The sequence below is a fragment of the Erpetoichthys calabaricus genome, chromosome 2 (genome assembly GCF_900747795.2).
Source record: "Erpetoichthys calabaricus chromosome 2, fErpCal1.3, whole genome shotgun sequence".
Classification (NCBI taxonomy): domain Eukaryota; kingdom Metazoa; phylum Chordata; class Cladistia; order Polypteriformes; family Polypteridae; genus Erpetoichthys; species Erpetoichthys calabaricus.
Window position 1 is genome coordinate 211,667,827 of NC_041395.2, and position 20,523 is coordinate 211,688,349.

General features: G+C 39.3%; 1 protein-coding gene across 3 annotated transcripts in view; it reads right to left on the reverse strand.

Moving 5' to 3' along the window:
• prpf3 (PRP3 pre-mRNA processing factor 3 homolog (yeast)) overlaps nucleotides 1–20,523 on the reverse strand; it is a 77,484-nt gene that overhangs the window by 17,572 nt on the left and 39,389 nt on the right. For all 3 annotated transcript variants that reach the window (XM_028791702.2, XM_028791703.2, XM_028791705.2), the window contains exons 10-12: nucleotides 13,596–13,739; nucleotides 7,757–7,856; nucleotides 2,358–2,471 (exon numbers count right to left, since the gene is read on the reverse strand). In XM_028791702.2, coding sequence (XP_028647535.2) covers nucleotides 2,358–2,471; nucleotides 7,757–7,856; nucleotides 13,596–13,739 — 358 coding nt within the window. The remainder of the gene's footprint in view (nucleotides 1–2,357; nucleotides 2,472–7,756; nucleotides 7,857–13,595; nucleotides 13,740–20,523) is intronic.

Consider the following 20,523-nt stretch of genomic DNA (forward strand, 5'->3'; position numbering starts at 1 on the left):
TCTCTAGTGCCCCCGTGTGGTCACAACTTATTAGATTTTACCCAAGAGACAAGAATGGTAGCAACAAACTGTCAGCTGCTCCTGGCATCAGACCCCATCTACCCAACACCATTGACCAATCTCCTTAGGAAAGGGCTAGAAAGAGTAGGTTAAATATTGTCTACTAAAATTCTTAATTTAACTTTTGTAACATTTGACTTAGCACTTGAAACTCACAGCAAAAGCAGCTCCTTACGATTAACTATGTAAAACAGAAGGACTCTTCTAGGAGCTAATATTAGGAAGGAAAAGAAACAAATGCGGGATTGCAATTATTACAACAGAACCGGTGAGATTTAACACCATTGCTGCTTTAAAGAGACTGGAATTCCGGACTAAGTTCTCTTGGAGAGGATGAACAACCATTTATATAACATTGGCCTTAGAATGTAAAGGCAACATTGACACACTCCACAGAAACGCATATCAATAAAAGTGAAATGGCTTGTATCACAAAGCATTACTTTAAATGCCACCCATCTCGTTTACCATTTCTACCTATCAACTCTTTTACCATAGTATGATATTCAAGAACAGATCATTCATTTCCAAGGAGATATCAGTTGGGGGAAAAGGCACAACAATTGGATATAGAGTGAGGTCAAAGGAAGACTTCACATTGAACATTTTGATGTTTTAACATGCAATTCAAACTATTACATAAGCATTTTCAGATCAGTATTTACTCTTTAACCAGAACTACAAGCAATCTACACTATTTGGGTAAAAGTTTTTGGACACATGACCATCACACCTGTATAACCTTGTTGGTTAAGAAGCACGTAGTGATTCACACACAGAGCACATAAAAGAACACACAGAAAGAAGCATTTAACATGCTACTTTAGTTATGATGGGATCTGAGAAACTAGTAAATTAAACGATTTTAAGATGAAGTTTATGACAAAATAAAGTACATAATTAAAGTAGAAATTTAGAGATTAAAGTTGACATTTGGACATTTTATTCGACTGTGTCCCTATTTTGTTTTTCTTTTCTCTGTACCCTAATATGCTTCCTTATGACACTCAGACGGTGGGCTAAGACTCGCCTTTTCACGGCGACTTTGATATCTGACAACTTTTTTATTTCGGGCACAGTGCGACTTTATGAATTTAAGCTTTCGAGTTTCTCTGACACCGTCACTCGATCAACTTCCTTTTGCTGTTTATATTACTGTTTAAATCAACAATTAGTACGTTGTTTTCTTGCCTCCAATTGGTATTTGCTGAAATTCTTCTATTTTCCCCCGTGCTTTTGCCATTGCCTTTTCACAGAACGCCGAGCTTAAGGGCTATTTATATTGATTTGCATATTCAAAGAGGCATAATTCTGGGAGGAGCTGGGGAGTGGCAGCAGGCAATGACACAAAAAATCTGTAAAATTGCTTTGGTAAGTGTATGTGTGACTTATTAGTGGTGGGTAGAATTAGCTCCTGTTTAAAGTATGATGAATGTAGCCTATTTTGTAATTTCATGTTTAGTTCTTATAATTATGTTTGTGCAACCTCAATATGCACTGAAAGGGTGGATACCCACAATCTGAAATAAAACTAGATATTTACAAATGTGCAAGAGGATAGTTTTACTGTGAGCGCTAAAAACATATTTAATTTGTTAAAAGTAAAAAATACCTATTTTTACTATATCACACTAAATACTGCAAGCAGTACTCTAAGCATTTACTGAAATTCATATTTACAGATTGTCATATTTTACAATTAAATATTGTATAGAAATACAAAAAATTATATAGAAATACATTTGACTTTTTTCTTTTAAAATTCAAATTGTTGTAAAGTTGTGTAGTATTTTGTCTGCTGCAATGCAAAGTACTGGGCAAGCATGATCAATTAGCCTTATGTGGACATCATAGATTATAATGCAGCATATGATAAATGACACTGGAAAAATATACCAAAGATTATTTGGTTTTAGGTACATTTCATTCCACAAAATAATCCCTATGTTGAGAAATATTTTGTTTTCCAAATTAAAACTAAAAACATTCCTACAGAAAACCCCGCATCTTAAAGTTTGTTTTTCATTTTTGTTCCTAATGCCATGATCTGCTCTTGTGTCTATTTACACTTTCACTTAGATGCAACTGTAAACATGCCTTAAATAATATCTGGAAAAAATGAAGGAAATGGTAACCTAGACCTAGGTAAACTACATTTGACTTTAAACTCAAAAAGGAGAGACTGAGAAAATGATTTATACTGTGTCCAGATTAAGTCACCTACTAGTTAAACCAGTTTTTCGAGTTTTGTTAATTTAAAACCCTATCACTGTGATGCCCAAAAAAATTAACATCACCTGTATACACAAACATGGACACCAGTTGTCAAGTCTTCCTTCAGTTTTTTCACCTTCTTTTCTTTTCTCTGCTCAGCAGTCAGCTTTCTAGCTGCATTTGCCTCTTCATGAGCCCTGGATTTTAGAGAAAAAAAAGACAGAAAAATCTAAATTAATTCATGGATTAATGGTACATGAGGCTTGGGGATTAAAAGGAAAATATTTATATTTTTAGGCAATGTGGCAAAATTAGGATTCAGGTGTTTCATTTATAAAACTTAGCATGGGTGTGAAAGTAAAAATGTGAATGACAAAAAATCTGATTTATAAAACCTGGCATACACATATTTCTATGCAATTTTCCTTTATAAATCATAATTGCCTTGTAAATTGCATAAATGAATGCACCTCACACCCTGCCTGGTTGCCATCCTGAAACAATTATATATGAACTACTAGGGGGCTCCGCCCCCTGCTCGCTTTGCTCGCCAACCCCTGGTGTTGTGAAATTACAAAGAGCGTGATGTATGAATGAGATATAGCTTAGTGTGAAGGTGTAGATGACGCATATAGGAAGCAAATAAAGTTGTCCATGTCCAAAAACAGGCTGAGAGAGGTAGATGCTAACTTTGTCTATGGTTTGTCCTTGTGATTTGTTGATGGTCATGGTCAAGGCAGGTTTAATGGGGAACTGTCGCCGTTTAAGTGTAAAAGGTAATTCCAGGTCAGAAGTTGTAAGGTTAATTGTAGGAATTAGAACAGTATTGTTAGCATGTGATTCTGTAAGAAGTTTTGCTTTAATAACATTGTGTGGCATGGTGTTGACGACTAAACGTGTACCATTGCATAAACCCTGTTTAGTGTTAAGGTTTCTTAATAGCATGATTATTGTTCCGTTTTTAAGGCTAAGATTGTGTTGTGGTAATCCGGCTGGGTTAATAGTGTTCAAATATTCTAAGGGGAAATTAAGATGGTCATTGTTGTCATCAGAGTCAACTTTGTCAGAGCTTAGAAAGAGCTGTGCCACTCCAGGAAGTAATGAAATGACCTGGTTATTAATGTGATCAACATTAATATTTTTTGGACGTAATATAGTTCGTTGTGTTAAAAGGGGTATTTGGTGTAATGAGATTGTTGTTCCAAATATCTCCGTAACTCTTTTGAAAGCAATGCCAATTGTCTGCGTATTTTAAGGTGGACTGAAGAACAGCCGAGCGCATGGCATTTGGAACAATAGCTAAGCACTGTGTAAAATCTCCTCCTAATAAAAGTACCTTTCCTCCAAAGGGATTATTATTATTTATCAACGTTTGTAGAAGTTTATCAATGGTGTTGAGTAAGTGACTGGATGCCATTAGATGCAAAAGCAAATGAACTATTGTAGGATCTAATGCAGTTCATAAAGTTTACACTTTCAGGTACTTCGTTAGTTAGAAGCTTCTGTAGAAATGCACTATATGAATGTAAAGGAGGCAGTCAAATTTGACCCTTTTGACAATAACGTGTAAATTCATTACTTGTATTGCCAGTTGTTTCTTCAGGGAAGTTAAGTGAATGACAATGATTGCAAATGACATTCATTAATCCCAATGAATTTTCATGAATAGTGGACTCATTATTGAACGCGTTGTCAGCTAACTGGCGCAATCGTTTAGCAGGTGTCTGTCATTGATGTCCTTGACGTGTATGTTTTGTCTGTGCCGTTTGAGAGGCGCGTCGTATGTGCAGGATTTTGGACGTGCTATTCTGGAGCTGTAATCGATTTGCCTGTGCTGTGTGAGAAGCCCGTTGCAGTTTACGGCGTTCATTGTTTGTAATGAGCCTTGCCCGTTTTTTTTCATGCGGGTTCGTGTGTTTGGTCCCGTCACTCGAGCTGTATCGTTTTGTACCCGTGAGCGTGAATTCATGACTTGTTTGTTCTTCAGCGTTAGAAATATGGATAAGTAATAAGGAGGATCGCACTCACTGTTAATATGGAGCCTTTTCTGTGGTTGAACGGTTAATAGTGCATCAGTGTAATGAGGTCGACCTATGCTGCATAATTTGAATGTGTTCAGATGACGTATATTTAATACGGACGGTTCGTTCAGTAATGGGGCTTTGTGTCTCATTTCTTATTTATGTTAGTGTGGTCGTGGGTCCGAATCCTGCTTTTTGTGTATGTTTTGTGTGCTATGTCCGTAGTCTGTCCCGTTTCGTGTCCAATGGGTTTGTGTGGCGCTCGCGTCTGACTTCTTTTTTTTTTGTGTGCTAGGGGGCGTTGCCTCACTTTATTTTATCTCTGTTAGTGGAGGGGGTGTTTGTGTGTCGTGGGTCTCAATTCTCTTCTTTGTGTGTGTTCCGTTTCGTGTGCCATGGGCTTCGTGCGGCGCCGGCGTCTGACTTCTTTTTTCTGTGTGCTATGGGCGCCTCATTTCTTATTTTACATTGCTTTGCATCCGGTTTCCGTTGCTTGGAAGGGGGGTTTTGTGGGGGCGCCTGCGCAGTACCTCTTTTGCGTCCACGGCCCATGGCCAGATGTCCCTGCGTCCATCCGATTTACCATTCTCGGTTAGTAATATGGATGACAATCAACTTCATACACACAATATGTAATCACAATGTTGTAGAAATTCATTGGCTGGTAGAGCAGCCTACCTGCTGACACACTGTGACCCTGGCACCTGCATTTTGCAGCTGCGCTCCACAGCTGGCTGCCCAAGATCGTGTGCAGCATTATAGTGATTCTCCTCTGTGTTCCAGGCTTCAGGGAACGGCGCAAGATGCCAGTGTCTGAATAGATAACTGCTACTACCTGGCACATGTAATGACTCAATTGTTGCTACGATTAATAATACAGGACAAATGAAAAACTAAGGGCATAGCCCGTTACCTAACCAACAAGCCAGCTAACACATACAGTACAATAACATCTTCCAAAGCTAGTTTCCTCAAAATAATTGAATCACGGGTTGACCCAGGACACGTTTGTCAGTTTCAACTTGGAATAACAGATGACTTGTGTGTTAATGGAATAACTACTTATAGTTAAAAATTGCAACTTCATTCTCATTAGATGCCCTTATAGCAATACAACTGCAGCAAAGGTCTCCAGACCATACGCTTCTGCAAATTGCTTTTTTATGATGGCAGGAGCATATTCTGTTTTTAATTATGTATACATACAAAAACCGGATGTAGCACCTCATTGGTCAGTTAGTAACTTCCAGCACAGTGGGCATGACTAAAGGAACTTTGAACCTGTTGGGTAGCTCTCTGAGAACTGACAACAGATAGCCTATATAAATTGACAATAAAAAAACCAAAAGTCCTTCAGTGCAAAAATGCAGCATTGGCCCTCTCGTAAAGTAATTAAAATACAGTCTATACATCATAATTACAACTTTTGAGAATTTATATGTTTACCTTGATAACGCACATTATAATAATGGCTCAGTGATCTTAATTATTACATATGTGAGTTGTCATTTAGCTGCATTTCCCTAATTTATCACATGTCTTCACTTCAGTTACTCTGAAATATTGCATACAGATAGGTCAGAAACTGAGTTGATGTAAATACACACAAATCAACCCTTCAAGTTTTTTTTTTTTAATAAAATACATCCCAACTTTCAAAGCTGCATATGCACATTACAGACCTCTTTATTTTTATATTTAAGTTTTATAAATCTGACCCCAGTTAAGGATTTTTTTTAAAAATTGTTTTCACTTGTTTGAGTTGATGGTTCAGGCATGTACTCATGTAAATGATTTAATTAACTGTTTTAATACAGTTATCTGAAGTAGCTGTATGTCTAGCTACTTCAGGTATCATTGCTGTTGGAAATTACACACCTCGGTTAACAGTAGAAGAGCCAAGCATGTGTGGAAACAGTCCAAGCTGCAGATTCATTTTCTTTACATTACATAATTAATGACCTCAAATAAATCAAAACTTTATGAAGCAGGGCTTATTACTCAATGACTTAATTTTTACAGATAAGCATATACCTGGACTTGTTTTTCCTACTATTGATTGCCTTGTTAATGCATGATAGGTGAATTCTTGTTTTGCTCTATTTTCCTGAAATGTATGATAATTTTTTTAACAGAGGAAATGAATAGACATTCAGTGAATGAAATAATTAAAATGCATTTGACAAACTTGGGTCTCACTTTCCGGACACCGAGGATGTATTTTCTCAATTAAACTGTATAACAAAACAATTTTCCTCTTTGAAACCCAAGACAACCAAACATTTTGCCTACTTCAGGTAAAGCTCTTGTGGAAGACGGCCCTGACACATACAGGCGGACACCATAGGTACAAAACCCAAAACACGTTTATTCATTATTATATACAGTGAAACACAGCACACAACCTACTTTCACCCCCAAAGTCCAGGCCTCTCTCAATGCCTTTGTCTCTTCAGATCCAGCTCCACTCCTCTCCTCCCAAGCTCTGTCTTTCTGCCTCCCGACTCCTGCCATCGAATGGAGGGAGGCAGCCCCTTTTATATCCACCCGGATGTGCTCCAGGTGCCTCCCAATGAGCGCCTGCCGGCACTCCCTGGTGTGGCGGAAGTGCCGGCTGTGCACCTGGAAGCACTCCGGGTGTCCCTGGTCTTCTTTCCCCCAGCACTTCTGGGTGTGGAGGAAGTGCTGAGGGCCAGGGCTCTTCTGGCATTTGGGCACCCTCTGGCGGTGACCACGGCCCCCTATAGGGTTGAGCTACTTTCCTGTGGTCCCCATAGCCAGCAGGGCGATCGCCCCCTCGTGGTCTGGAGGAGGTGTAATCCCTCCTCCAGTCCTCCCGGCTGGGTACCACCCCCAGCTGCTCGCCACACTCTTTAGACCACATGTTATAGCTGAAATATGTGAGAAATCACATTTTGCAGTTTTGGTACAGTGTCTAGAAGGATGACCAGAAAATAAGTTAAGCCTGCTTTGGAACAGCTTCTTTTGCCTGGATCCACCTATCTTTGAATGCCATCCATTTCAAGAATTGCATAAATTAATACAAAACTGAGAAAATACTACAATTAGGATAAAAATAAAAAAATCCTAATTGATGCAGTTACCTCTCCTGCTTCCAAGGCTGGAAAAGATTATCAATGCACGACAAACCAATTGTAAATTTGCAAATTGTAGAAAGTTTTTTTTTTCCCATTTTGCTAACATTCTGCAAAATGTCTAAATCTTGCCAATTGCATGTGTAACAAGGAGTACAATACATCTACATTATTAAATAAAAAGAGATCTTATTGAATAAAATAATGTGCAATTAAAAAAGAAAGAAAAAAGTTGAGAAATGCTGTTCTGAATGTATATATGAAGAATGCTACCTAGAGTTGAATCCTGGCTTAAAACTTGTGGCACGGGAGCACGTTAAATTAACAGAACACTCAAGACCAGCACAAAGGACAGGATGTACTTACTTTTGTCTTTTTGCCATTTGAGCTCTAACATGAGCCTCCACCTTAGTAGGATCTTGCACAGCCTCTGTTCCAAGAACTCTCATAAGATTGGAGATTCGAACTAGAATGAAACATTGAAAAGAAAACTGTAAATAAACCACACACACACACACACACTCACAAATACCTCACTCAAATAAACTGTATAGCAGATTTTATCATAAGCCAGACTATTCTTTGCAAAAAACTGATGTATTTAAAAGCTATTAAGTGATCTTTAATATGTACAGTGAGGCAAAAAAGTATTTAGTCAGCCACCAATTGTGCAAGTTCTCCCACTTAAAAAGATGAGAGGCCTGTAATTTTTATCATAGGTATACCTCAACTATGAGAGACAAAATGAGAAAAAAAAAATCCAGAAAATCACATTGTCTGATTTTTAAAGAATTTATTTGCAAATTATGGTGGAAAATAAGTATTTGGTCACGTACAAACAAGCAAGATTTCTGGCTCTCACAGACCTGTAACTTCTTCTGTAAGAGGCTCCTCTGTCCTCCACTCGTTACCTGTTTGAACTCGTTATCAATATAAAAGACACCTGTCCACAACCTCAAACAGTCACACTCCAAACTCCACTATGGCCAAGACCAAAGAGCTGTCAAAGGACACCAGAAACAAAATTTAGACCTGCACCAGGCTGGGAAGACTGAATCTGCAATAGATAAGCAGCTTGGTGTGAAGAAATCAACTGTGGGAGCAATTATTAGAAAATGGAAGACATACAAGACCACGGATAATCTCCCTCGATCTGGGGCTCCATGCAAGATCTCACCCCGTGGGGTCAAAACGATCTGCAGAGAGCTGGGACCAAAGTAACAAAGGCTACCATCAGTAACACACTACGCCGCCAGGGACTCAAATCCTGCAGTGCCAGATGTGTCCCCCTGCTTAAGCCAGTACATGTGCAGGCCCGTCTGAAGTTTGCTAGAAAGCATTTGGATGAACCAGAAGAGGATTGGGAGAATGTCATATGGTCAGATGAAACCAAAATAGAACTTTTTGGTAAAAACTGTACTCGTCGTGTTTGGAGGAGAAAGAATGCAGAGTTGCATCCAAAGAACACCATACCTACTGTAAAGCATGGGGGTTGAAACATCATGCTTTGGGGCTGTTTTTCTGCAAAGGGACTAGGACGACTGATCCATGTAAAGGAAAGAATGAATGGGGCCATGTATCGTCAGATTTTGAGCGAAAACCTCCTTCCATCAGCAAGGGCATTGAAGATGAAACATGGCTGGGTCTTTCAGCATGACAATGATCCCAAACACACCGCCCGGGTAATGAAGGAGTGGCTTCGTAAGAAGCATTTCAAGGTTCTGGAGTGGCCTAGCCAGTCTCAACCCCATAGAAAATCTTTGGAGGGAGTTGAAAGCTGTGTTGCCCAGCGATAGCCCCAAAACATCACTGCTCTAGAGGAGATCTGCATGAAGGAATGGGCCAAAATACCAGCAACAGTGTGTGAAAACCCTGTGAAGACTTACAGAAAACGTTTGACCTCTGTCATTGCCAATAAAGGGTATATAACAAAGTATTGAGATGAACTTTTGTTATTGACCAAATACTTTTTTTCCACCATAATTTGCAAATAAAATCTTCAAAAAATCAGACAATGTGATTTTCTGGATTTTGTTTTCTCATTTTGTCTCTCATAGTTGAGGTTTACCTATGATGAAAATTACAGGCCTCTCTCATCTTTTTAAGTGGGAGAACTTGCACAATTGGTGGCTGACTAAATACTTTTTTGCCCCACTGTAAGTTTAATCGAAATGCTTAAATACATCATTGGTCAAAAGTTTTAGAATGCCTCAGTTATTCTTCAAATTCATCAGCTAAAATGCAATGAGTGACCTAAAATGATGAAAAGGTAAGCAGTAAACTGGAAGAGGTTTAAAGTTCAGGTAAGCAAAAAATAAAGAACAGAAAATTCAGAATATTACAAATGGGCCTTTTTCAGGGAACACCTAATAGGTTACAACCTACAGATGTTCTGCAGCAATTAAAGTACATTAAGCCCCAACATCTGTTGATTACTTAAAAGCCCTCTGTCTGTCTTAAAGCAGATTTGGAAAGACTGTTACTACACCCACTGAAGTACTACTTGGACAATATTACACTGTAGTAGAAAGTTGTAAATTCTAGTAATGGCAAGAAAACAGCATTTAACAAATGAACTGAGACAGAGCATTATTACCCTAGACCTTTCATTTACAGAAATTGCCAAAAAAAAAAAAAAATCAAAATCATAGTCTCAGTGAATACGGTGTCCTACACAATCCAAGGGGAATTGAAAACTGGAAGAAACTGATGGGAAGAAATCTGGCAGGCCCAACTTCACAACCTGATCAGATTTTCAAGTTTCTGTGGGTAACCAGTTTATGTGATATGCGCCTCACAGCACAAAAGCTTCAAGCACAGCTTAACAGTGGTCGAAAACAGCGGGTCTCAGTTTCTAATCTGAAGAGGAGACTGTGTTACAGGTTTCACCGGGCATGTGACAGTAAGAAAGGTATTTCTTAAAGGTCAAAACAGGGCCTTGAAATACTGGGTGTGGACTACTGCATATTGGAATAAAGTCTTATGGACCAATGAAACAAAATTTGAAATCTTTGGTTCATCTCTCAGGACGTTTATACAGTGTCGAGTTAGAGAACATATGTATATTTTAAATGATCGACGCACAGATCGACAAGCAGAACATGCAACTTTGAGAACCAGCACAAAGCCAGTAGCTGATCTGTCCGCTTCTTCTTAGCGTGCGTTCAGCTCCCCCCCTTCACAATGCGAGTGGGAGAGATGTGAAGTGCCAGGAGCATAGCGCGCCTCCGGGGAGGTTGAGCAAAGCTATCGAGACCATATCATCTCAGAGAGACACTCTGATGACACGCTAGACTAGACATTACAACCTTAGAAAGCAAAACCTGTGAGACAGTGACTTTTACACGTCACTCCCTACTTACAATTTAAAACAAGCCTAGCAGGTGTTGGAATGGTTTTAGCAGACACACTTCAGGTGCTCCCAACTCTTAAAACAACAACAAATAGAACACTCAGCTCACCAGAAGATGATCCGAGCACATCTCCTTAGTGTGCATTTAGCCCCCCCAATCAGAATGCTAGCGGCAGAGACGGGAAGTGGCAAAAGGACAGCTGCTGTGCAGGCTTTTAAATGATTGACGCAAAGCGCAACAAGCAGAACATGCAGCTGGCCAGCAGCAGCAAGACAGCAGCTGAACCGATCGCATCTCTTTACCATGCGTTCAGACCCCCCCTTAACAAAACAAGCAGGGTTTTAAGTCCTGCGAGAAAGATTTAACCACGCCCGGGGCAGGAAATAAAGGACAAATATTGTTTTTACAAACTTTAGAAGTAAAAATAAAATTAAGGCATATGTAACAATTCCCACGAAAATAACAATCTCTTTAATTGTTTATCCAGTAAACCAAACCCAGGGGTGGGCGAGCAAAGCCCCCTAGTAGTAGTAGTAGTAGTAATAATAATAATAAATCTGCGATATAGTGGCGGCGTGATAGCTGAACCGCTACATAGTGGGGGATCACTGTAGCTAGTTTAATACAGAGTTATGTTAATCACAATGAATTTTTTTTTTTTTTTTTTTAAAGATTATCTATCTAAACACTTTGCACATTCCTTGAATGCCAATACAATATCTATATATATAATTCACTAAGCAGCCGACAGGGCACGCAAGACAACCATGGGATACGCACGACACAGCCACGCCCGCCAACTCACAGAGACCCACCCACCAACAATTCGAGCGAGAGCGAAAGCATTTGCCAAGAATGTTTTCATTAATCAAGAACGAAAGTCAGAGGTTCGAATACGATCACATACCGTGGTAGATCCGACCATAAACGATGCCAACTGGTGATCCGGCGGTGTTATTCCCATGACCCGCTGGGCAGCCAACCAGGTAACCACAGTCTTTGGGTTCCGGGGGGAGTATGGTTGCAAAGCTGAAACTTAAAGGAATTGACGGAAGGGCACCACCAGGTGTGGAGCCTTTCACTTAATTTGACTCAACACAGGAAACCTCACCCGGCCCAGACACGGAGAGGACTGACAGATTGATAGCTCTTTCTCGATTCTGTGGGTGGTGGTGCATGGCCGTTCTTAGTTGGTGGAGCGATTTGTCTGGTTAATTCCGATAACGCACGAGACTCCCTCCTGCTAAATTGTTACGCGACAAAAGAGCGGTCGGTGTCTAACTTTTTAGAGGGGCAAGTGGCGTTCAGCCACGTGAGATTGAGCAATAACAGGTCTGTGATGCCCTTAGATGTCCTGTGCTGCACACGTGCTACACTGAATGGATCAACGTGTGTCTACCCGGCGCCAAGTGGCGTGGCTAAGCCGTTGAACCCCATTTGTGATGGAGACTGGGGCTTGCAATTGTTCCCCACGAACGAGGAATTCCCAGTAAGTGCGGGTCATACGCTCGCACTGATTAAGTCCCTGCCCTTTGTACACACCTCCCGTTGCTACTACCATGGTCGGGTGACTTGGTGGATTATATATAGAAAAGTAGACAGAACCGCAAAGAACAATGATAAGTCAACGTGGCTCAGAGGTGCATGTGGACTGTAACAGAGACGAAAGCGACTGAGGCAGTGTTTGGAAAATGAACAGTCAATGTGACTCACAGGTGCATGTGGACTGTACACAGATGAAAGGGACTCAGGCGAGCAGTTGGGGGCAGGCACATGAGCAGGCAGTGTGTACTGAACAATGACTAAGAGATGACTAAGAAATCAGCAGACTAGAATGGCGGGGGGGCTGGGGCGGAATGGGCGTCCTTCCCCTCTACCCCCATTCCACCCTCCGCGCCCGAGTGTCGTCCAGCCCCGTCCCTCGCTCTGGGAGGTGGAGGCGCGACAGCAGTCCTCCAGTTTTGAGTCACGGACAATTCTATGTTGCCCTCTCCAGAGTTCCATCTTTTCATTCACCTACAGTTGTATCCTCAAACCCACCCCATTTGGACAACTGTGTCTTTCAGGAAGTGTTCACCCATCAATACATAATTATGCTGCGTAGCGGGTCGGCTAGTAGTGAATAGTAGCAGTACTAGTTAACTTTCCTTACACAGTGCTCTCCTTTAAAAGAAATGTCAAACAAAGAAATAATAAAAGTTGTATGTTCATTCTTACTTACAGCTTTTCTCAAATAATAATTTTTAAATGATAGGCTGACCACTGTGTCTTGTTTTCCTTACTACATCCAAATATTGATGTTACTCAAGAGTCCTGGAAATCAACATAACTAATTTGGAAACTATTCCAATTACTTCAGCTCATCCTTTAATTATTATAAAATAAATTTTAGGCAAGTCAGTAAACTACTGACTACATCCTTCACAAAAAAACTAATCTGAAAGATGTTATGTTATAACTTTATATCGTATGTGGTTATCTTGAGAGTAATTTGCATACTGTAAGTATATATTTGAAAATTGATTCTTACATAGCAAAACTACCACTTTTGGTTGTGCACATACTTGTGAAAACAGACAAGTGTGTGACAATTTGAGTCAATTACAATAACATATGGATTTAAAAGTTAAGTACATTCTTTTGCTTGTTCATTTTACTTTTTAAAAAAAAAAAAAAAAAAAAAAACAGTTCTATAAATATAACTAGGTATTAATTAATAATGTAAACATTTTTTTTTTATTATTGACCAGTTTTATTCAAGGCTTCAAAATATAAACAAACTATATTTTACCCTATTACTTAGTTTGATTCCGCATCACAGAATTACTGAAGTTTCCATTTGAAAACAATACCTTTGGGCTCAGGGGGAGGCATCAGTCCAAGGCGCACCTTCTCCTGTAACTCTTTCTGTGCCTCTCGACGAGTCTGCCGTCTTAATTTCTTTTGCTCTTTCTTTGTTAGATACACTCCCAATGTTACAGGTTTGTCTGTGTCCACTATGGGAGGGGGAGAAACAAGCATCGGCAATTATTTACAGTAATCTTAAATATTTACACTTAAGTAAACAAATTATTCAAAATCCCCCTTATGAAAATTCTCATGCTCACACCACTAGAAAGGGACATATAAAATAAAATTGGCTCAGAGAAAGAAGACACTTCTAAATTACTATAAGAAAGCATTCATCTCTACCAACTTTATAGTGACATTTTAATGATTCTTGGCAACCACAACTTTGCTCCAAGGAAAAAGTTTTTATAGCTTCTGAGAGTAACTCATAGCTTCCATACAAAACACTTCTCTGCATTTCTATAAAAATGGGGCTTTTTACCGACACCTAATAAAAGTACTCATATCTTTTTCCATTGTTATTTTGTGAACTGTCAATCAAAAATAAAATTTCCGAAACTAGTAATGCTTTCCTACCATGTGATCCACTCCATTGGGAAGACAAGGGAACTTTTAAAATAATTTTTGTGTGTGTTTGTGTATGTATATATCACACACATAATACACACACACATACACACAGGGTGTGCCAAAATGAAGTACCACATTTCTCAAGTTCATTGCGCAAGGTAGAGGCAGGCAAGTGGGTTGGGGTGAGGGTGCTTTGATAGGCGATCCCTTGTAGTTTTCAGTCGGCGACGTGCCTTGTTCCGGTGTGCACTGTGCTTTCACTGTCGAAGTGTTCTTCAAAAACAATGAATCCATCAACACCACGCAACGCGCCTTCCGAACGGACTTCATTCCTTCTAACGGTGACATTCCAAATCTGAAAACAACTCTTCAGTGGGTTATTAAATTTAGACAAACGGGAAGAAAATTGAACAGAAAACCTCTAGACTGTCAGACTATACGAATGCCTGAAAACATCCAAGCTGTAAGGGCATCAATTTTGCAGTCTCCTAGACGTTCAGCACGCAAACATGCTTCTGCCTTAGGCATTTTCAGCATGTCTTTGAGGAGGATTTTGCATGAGGACCTTAATTTCCATCCATACAAAAAGATAGTTCAGGAACTCACTGAGAGAGACTGGGAGAGAAGTAGAGTTGTGCGCAAACATTCTGCAAACCGTTCATCAAGATGCTATCGTCATGTGCAGTGATGGTTGAATGGTTGCATAAATGAGGAAAACATTTGCTATTGGGATGAAACCAACCCTAGTGAACTTCATCAGAGACCCACGCACAGTGAGCGTGTTACAGTTTGGTGCACTGTTGCATAATTTGGCATTGTAGGCCCTTACTCCCACCTCCTCAAAAAAGTAACGGTCACCGTCATTTCATAAATTACATTGAAATGCTACAGAAATTTTTGCAGCCCTAACTTGAATAAATGGATGTAGTGGCTGCTTGGTTTCAATAGGATGGAACAATAGCTCACACGGTGCGCAGATCCATGCAAGTTTTACGGGAGATGTTTCCGGGAAAAGTGATCTCCCTGCATGGCGATGTCTGGTGGCCTTCACGTTCACCTGATCTCACTCCACACAATTTCTTCTTGTGTGACTCTCTCATGTCAAAGGTATACACACACTAACCTCAAAACCTTGAAGCCCTCAAGGATATCATTCACCACGAAATCGCTGCTATTCCCCTTGAAATGGCCGAACAAATAATATGGGTATTCAGAAATCACCTTGAACAGTGTATCTCTAAAAGGCACCACTTTGAATACATCAATTTTAAAACACAGTGAAAAAAGTCTATTTTGTATTCTTGTTTCGTAATGAAATTTATTTTATCTTGTAGTGCTTTTGTAGAATAAACGTTTGAAATGTGGTACTTTTTTATTTTATATTATATATATATATATATATATATGGTTGAAATAGTTTACTGTCAAATAAATGCAAAGAGTACGTGACACGTGTTTCGCCCTCATTCTGGGCTCATCACATTTGACAGTACAGTAATCCCCTCCTCCATCGCGGGGGTTGCGTTCCAGAGCCACCCACGAAATAGGAAAATCCGCGAAGTAGAAACCATATGTTTATATGGTTATTTTTAGAATGTCATGCTTGGGTCACAGATTTGCGCAGAAACACAGGAGGTTGTAGAGAGACAGGAACGTTATTCAAACACTGCAAACAAACATTTGTCTCTTTTTCAAAAGTTTAAACTGTGCTCCATGACAAGACAGAGATGACAGTTCTGTCTCACAATTAAAAGAATGCAAACATATCTTCCTTTTCAAAGGAGTGCAAAGCAAGCAGTCAAAAAAAAAATCAATAGGGCTTTTTGGCTTTTAAGTATGCGAAGCACCGCCGGTACAAAGCTGTTGAAGGCGGCAGCTCACACCCCCTCTGTCAGGAGCAGGAAGAGAGAGAGAGCCACAGAAAAACAAAGTCAAAAATCAATACGTGCCCTTTGAGCTTTTAAGTATGCGAAGCACCGTGCAGCGTGTCCTTCAGGAAGCAGCTGCACACAGCCCCCCTGCTCACACCCCCCTACGTCAGCGCAAGAGAGAGAGAGAGAGAGAGAGAGAGAGAGAGAGAGAGAGAGAGAGAGAAAGTAAGTTGGGCAGCTTCTCAGCCATCTGCCAATAGCGTCCCTTGTATGAAACCAACTGGGCAAACCAACTGAGGAAGCATGTACCAGAAATTAAAAGACCCATTGTCCGCAGAAACCCGCGAAGCAGCGAAAAATCCGCGATATATATTTAAATATGCTTACATATAAAATCCGCGATGGAGTGAAGCCGCGAAAGGCGAAGCGCGATATAGCGAGGGATCACTGTAAACTATTTCAACCATTCTATGATCTGCTCCTCACAAACTGAGGGCACCGTGGCGGATGTTAGCAGATTGCTGTCCAACCACAAGCGTTACCTGGTAGGTAACCACCCATACAATCAGATTGTGACACAGACTACGAATGCCGTGAAAATATATATATACACACACACACACACACATACATATATACAGTTGTGCTTTAAAGTTTGTGAACCCTTTAGAATTTTCTATATTTCTGCATAAACATGACCTAAAACATCATCAGATTTTCACTCAAGTCCTAAATTTAGATAAAGAGAAACCAGTTAAAGAAATGAGAAAAATATTATACTTGGTCATTTATTTATTAAGGAAAAAGAACGAATATTACATATTTGTGAGTAGCAAAAGTATGTGAACCTTTGCTTTCAGTATCTGGTGTGACCCCCCCTTAACTGCAACTAAACGTTTCCGTTAACTGTTGATCAGTCCTGCACACCGGCTTGGAGGAATTTAAGCCCATCCCTCCGTACAGAACAGCTTCAACTCTGGGATGTTGGTGTGTTTCCTCACATTAACTGCTCATTTCAGGTCCTTCCACAACATTTTGATTGGATTAAGGTCAGGACTTTGACTTGGCCATTCCAAAACATTAACTTTATACTTCTTTAGCCATTCTTGGTAGAACAACTTGTGTGCTTAGGGTCATTGTCTTGCTGCATGACCCACCTTTTCTTGAGATTCAGTTCATGGACAGATGTCCTGACATTTTCCTTTAGAATTCTCCGATATAATAATTCAGAATTCATTGTTCTATCAATGAAGGCAAGCCGTCCTGGCCCAGATGCAGCAAAACAGGCCTAAACCATGATACTACAACCACCATGTTTCACAGATGGGATAAGGTTCTTATGCTGGAATGCAGTGTTTTCCTTTCTCCAAACAACGCTTTTCATTTAAACCAAAAAGTTCTATTTTGGTCTCATCCGTCCACAAAACATTCTTCCAATAGCCTTTTAGTTTGTCCACGTGATCTTTAGCAAACTGCAGACGAGCAGCAATGTTTTTTTTTGGAGAACAGTGGCTTTCTCCTTGCAACCCTGCCATGCACACCATTGTTGTTCAGTGTTCTCCTGATGGTGGACTCATGAACATGAGCATTAGCCAATATGAGAGAGGCCTTCAGTTGCTCAGAAGTTACCCTGGGGTCTTTTGTGACCTTGCCGACTATTACACGCCTTGCTCTTGGAGTGATCTTTGTTGATCGACCACTCCTGGGGAGGGTAAACAATGGTTTTGAATTTCCTCCATTTGTACACAATCTGTCTGACTGTGGATTGGTGGAGTCCAAACTCTTTAGAGATGGTTTTGTAACCTTTTCCAGCCTGATGAGCATCAACAACTCTTTTTCTAAGGTCCTCAGAAATCTCCTTTGTTCGTGCCATGATACACTTCCACAAATACGTGTTGTAAAGAGCAGACTTTGATAGATCCCTGTTCTTTAAGTAACACAGGGTGCCCACTCACACCTGATTGTCATCACATTGAGTGAAAACACCTGACTCTAATTTCACCTTCAATCTAACTGCTAATCCTAGAGGTTCACATACTTTTGCCACTCACAAACCTATACTAATAAAAGGCAAAGCCCTCACTGACTGACTGACTCATCACTAATTCTCCAACTTCCCATGTAGGTGGAAGGCTGAAATTTGGCAGGCTCATTCCTTATAGCTTACTTACAAAAGTTAGGCAGGTTTCATTTCGAAATTCAAAGCGTAACGGTCATAACTGGAACCTCTTTTTTGTCCATATACTGTAATGGACTGCAGCTCGCTGGCCGTGGGAGGCGGACTTGCGTATCGCGTCATCATGCCTCCCACGTAATCACGTGAACTGACTGTGAATGCAGTACATACAAAACAAGGAAGAGCCCCAAAGAGCGCTGAAGAAAACATTCATTACACAATTAAAAAGGCAGTGAAACAATAAGAAGCGAAGCACGGTGTAAACCGTAAGTTTAAATTAAGTTTATAGAAACGCTCCCGCTGCCGTTTGCAATACCATATTCGCAACATACAAGTTTAATGAGAAGACACGAGGTATAAACGAGACTTTGGATGACTTTGTAACGGAGTTAAAATTGCTGTAGCGAGAAACTTTTAAGTGCCGGGTCTTAGCTAACATTAAATAAAGCCGTGGACATCGCAACATCACACAAGAGAGCGGCTCACGTGAACATATGAAGCGACTGACGCATACAGACATATTCATGAGTGCAGGTACTTCGGAAACAAAGCACTGTGTAAACCTAAAGTTTAAATTAAGTTCATAGACCTACAAAAGGTTGCCATTGATTTGAGGCAAGATTGCTTTTCTCCTGTACAACTATACGTTGCATTCTCAACAGTAAGCTTGCACGGCTTGGTCATATTACAACCGGAGTGCTGAACTGACAACGTGGTATACAAAGAGAACTATAACAATCGTAATAAACGAACAAAAAAACAGCGGAGAACCCGTGGATTAAATAAAAAGGCTGCTTCCTTGGCGAAGCAACGAAAAAGGAAGACCTTATATGGCGTTCGTTTATTAAACAGCGGAAAAGCTGTGTAAAGGCTGCTTCACAAAAAAACAACAGAGTGCCTTATATGAGCAGGCAGTCAGCTAAAGAAGGGAATCAATAAATAACTATAATCGTAATAAACAAACAAAAAATAGCAGAGAATCCGCAGACTACATAAAGGAAATGAGTACCTGAACAGAAAAGTGAGTCTCAAATAGCTACACAATAACTATAACAATCGTAATAAACAAACAATAAAAGAATACAGAACCGCTAAGCAAGGAGAAAGGACGGCCTTATATGGCATTCATTTAAAAACAGCGGACAGGCTGTGTAAAGGCAGCTTCACAAAAAAACAGATCCTTAACAAATTGTTATTGGTATATTTTATATTTGTTTTCTTTTCTTCTTTATAAAAATTTAAAAGCAGTACTTCGCCAAGCGCAGGGATTTGGCTCTATATATATGTGAATGTATATATGTATGTGTGTATATATATATATATATATGTATGTGTGTATATATATATATATATATATATATATATATATATATATATATATACATACATACATACATATACATACATCTATATATCTATCCATATCTATATATCTATATATATATGTAGATATGTATATATATGTCTGTATGTGTGTATGTCTGTATGTATATGTATATATATATATATATGTGTATGTGTGTATATGTATGTGTATATATATGTTGATATGTGTATATAGATATGTATATATATGTTTACATATCCTCTTTAACACACTACTTCTCCGCTGCGAAGCGCAGGTATTTTGCTAGTATGTAATATTCGATCATTTTCCTCAATAAATAAATGACCAAGTATAATATTTTTGTCTCATTTGTTTAACTGGTTTCTCTTTATCTACTTTTAGGACTTGAGTGAAAATCTGATGATGTTTTAGGTCATATTTATGCAGAAATATAGAAAATTCTAAAGGGTTCACAAACTTTCAAGCACAACTGTATATATAAAAATAGTTATGTCACGTTTCTTGTCATGCTTTAAATTGGGCTTATTTTAAAACCTACATATATAATGTTTGGTATCATCCTTTTCAAATTTTATTGAACTTTAATGTGATGATGCTAGATTTTCATATTCTTATTCCATTTTTAAATTCTAAACTAAAATATGGACCACAGTTTAACGGGAATATTTCAAACAGTAAGTGAGTAAATATTTATTCTCATTTCATGATTTTTACTCTGTTAAATAATAATTTTTCTTTTACATATTTACAGAATTTCGTGATTTTGACTCTAATAAATATTTTTTCTTTTGTACATTTACAGATTTCACTAATATTCTGGCCACAACTGGGAGTTGCCCCCCTAGTATGTATGTGTGTATGTGTATATCTATAATAATAAAAGGCAAAGCCCTCACTGACTGACTGACTCACTCATCACTAATTCTCCAACTTCCCGTGTAGGTGGAAGGCTGAAATTTGGCAGG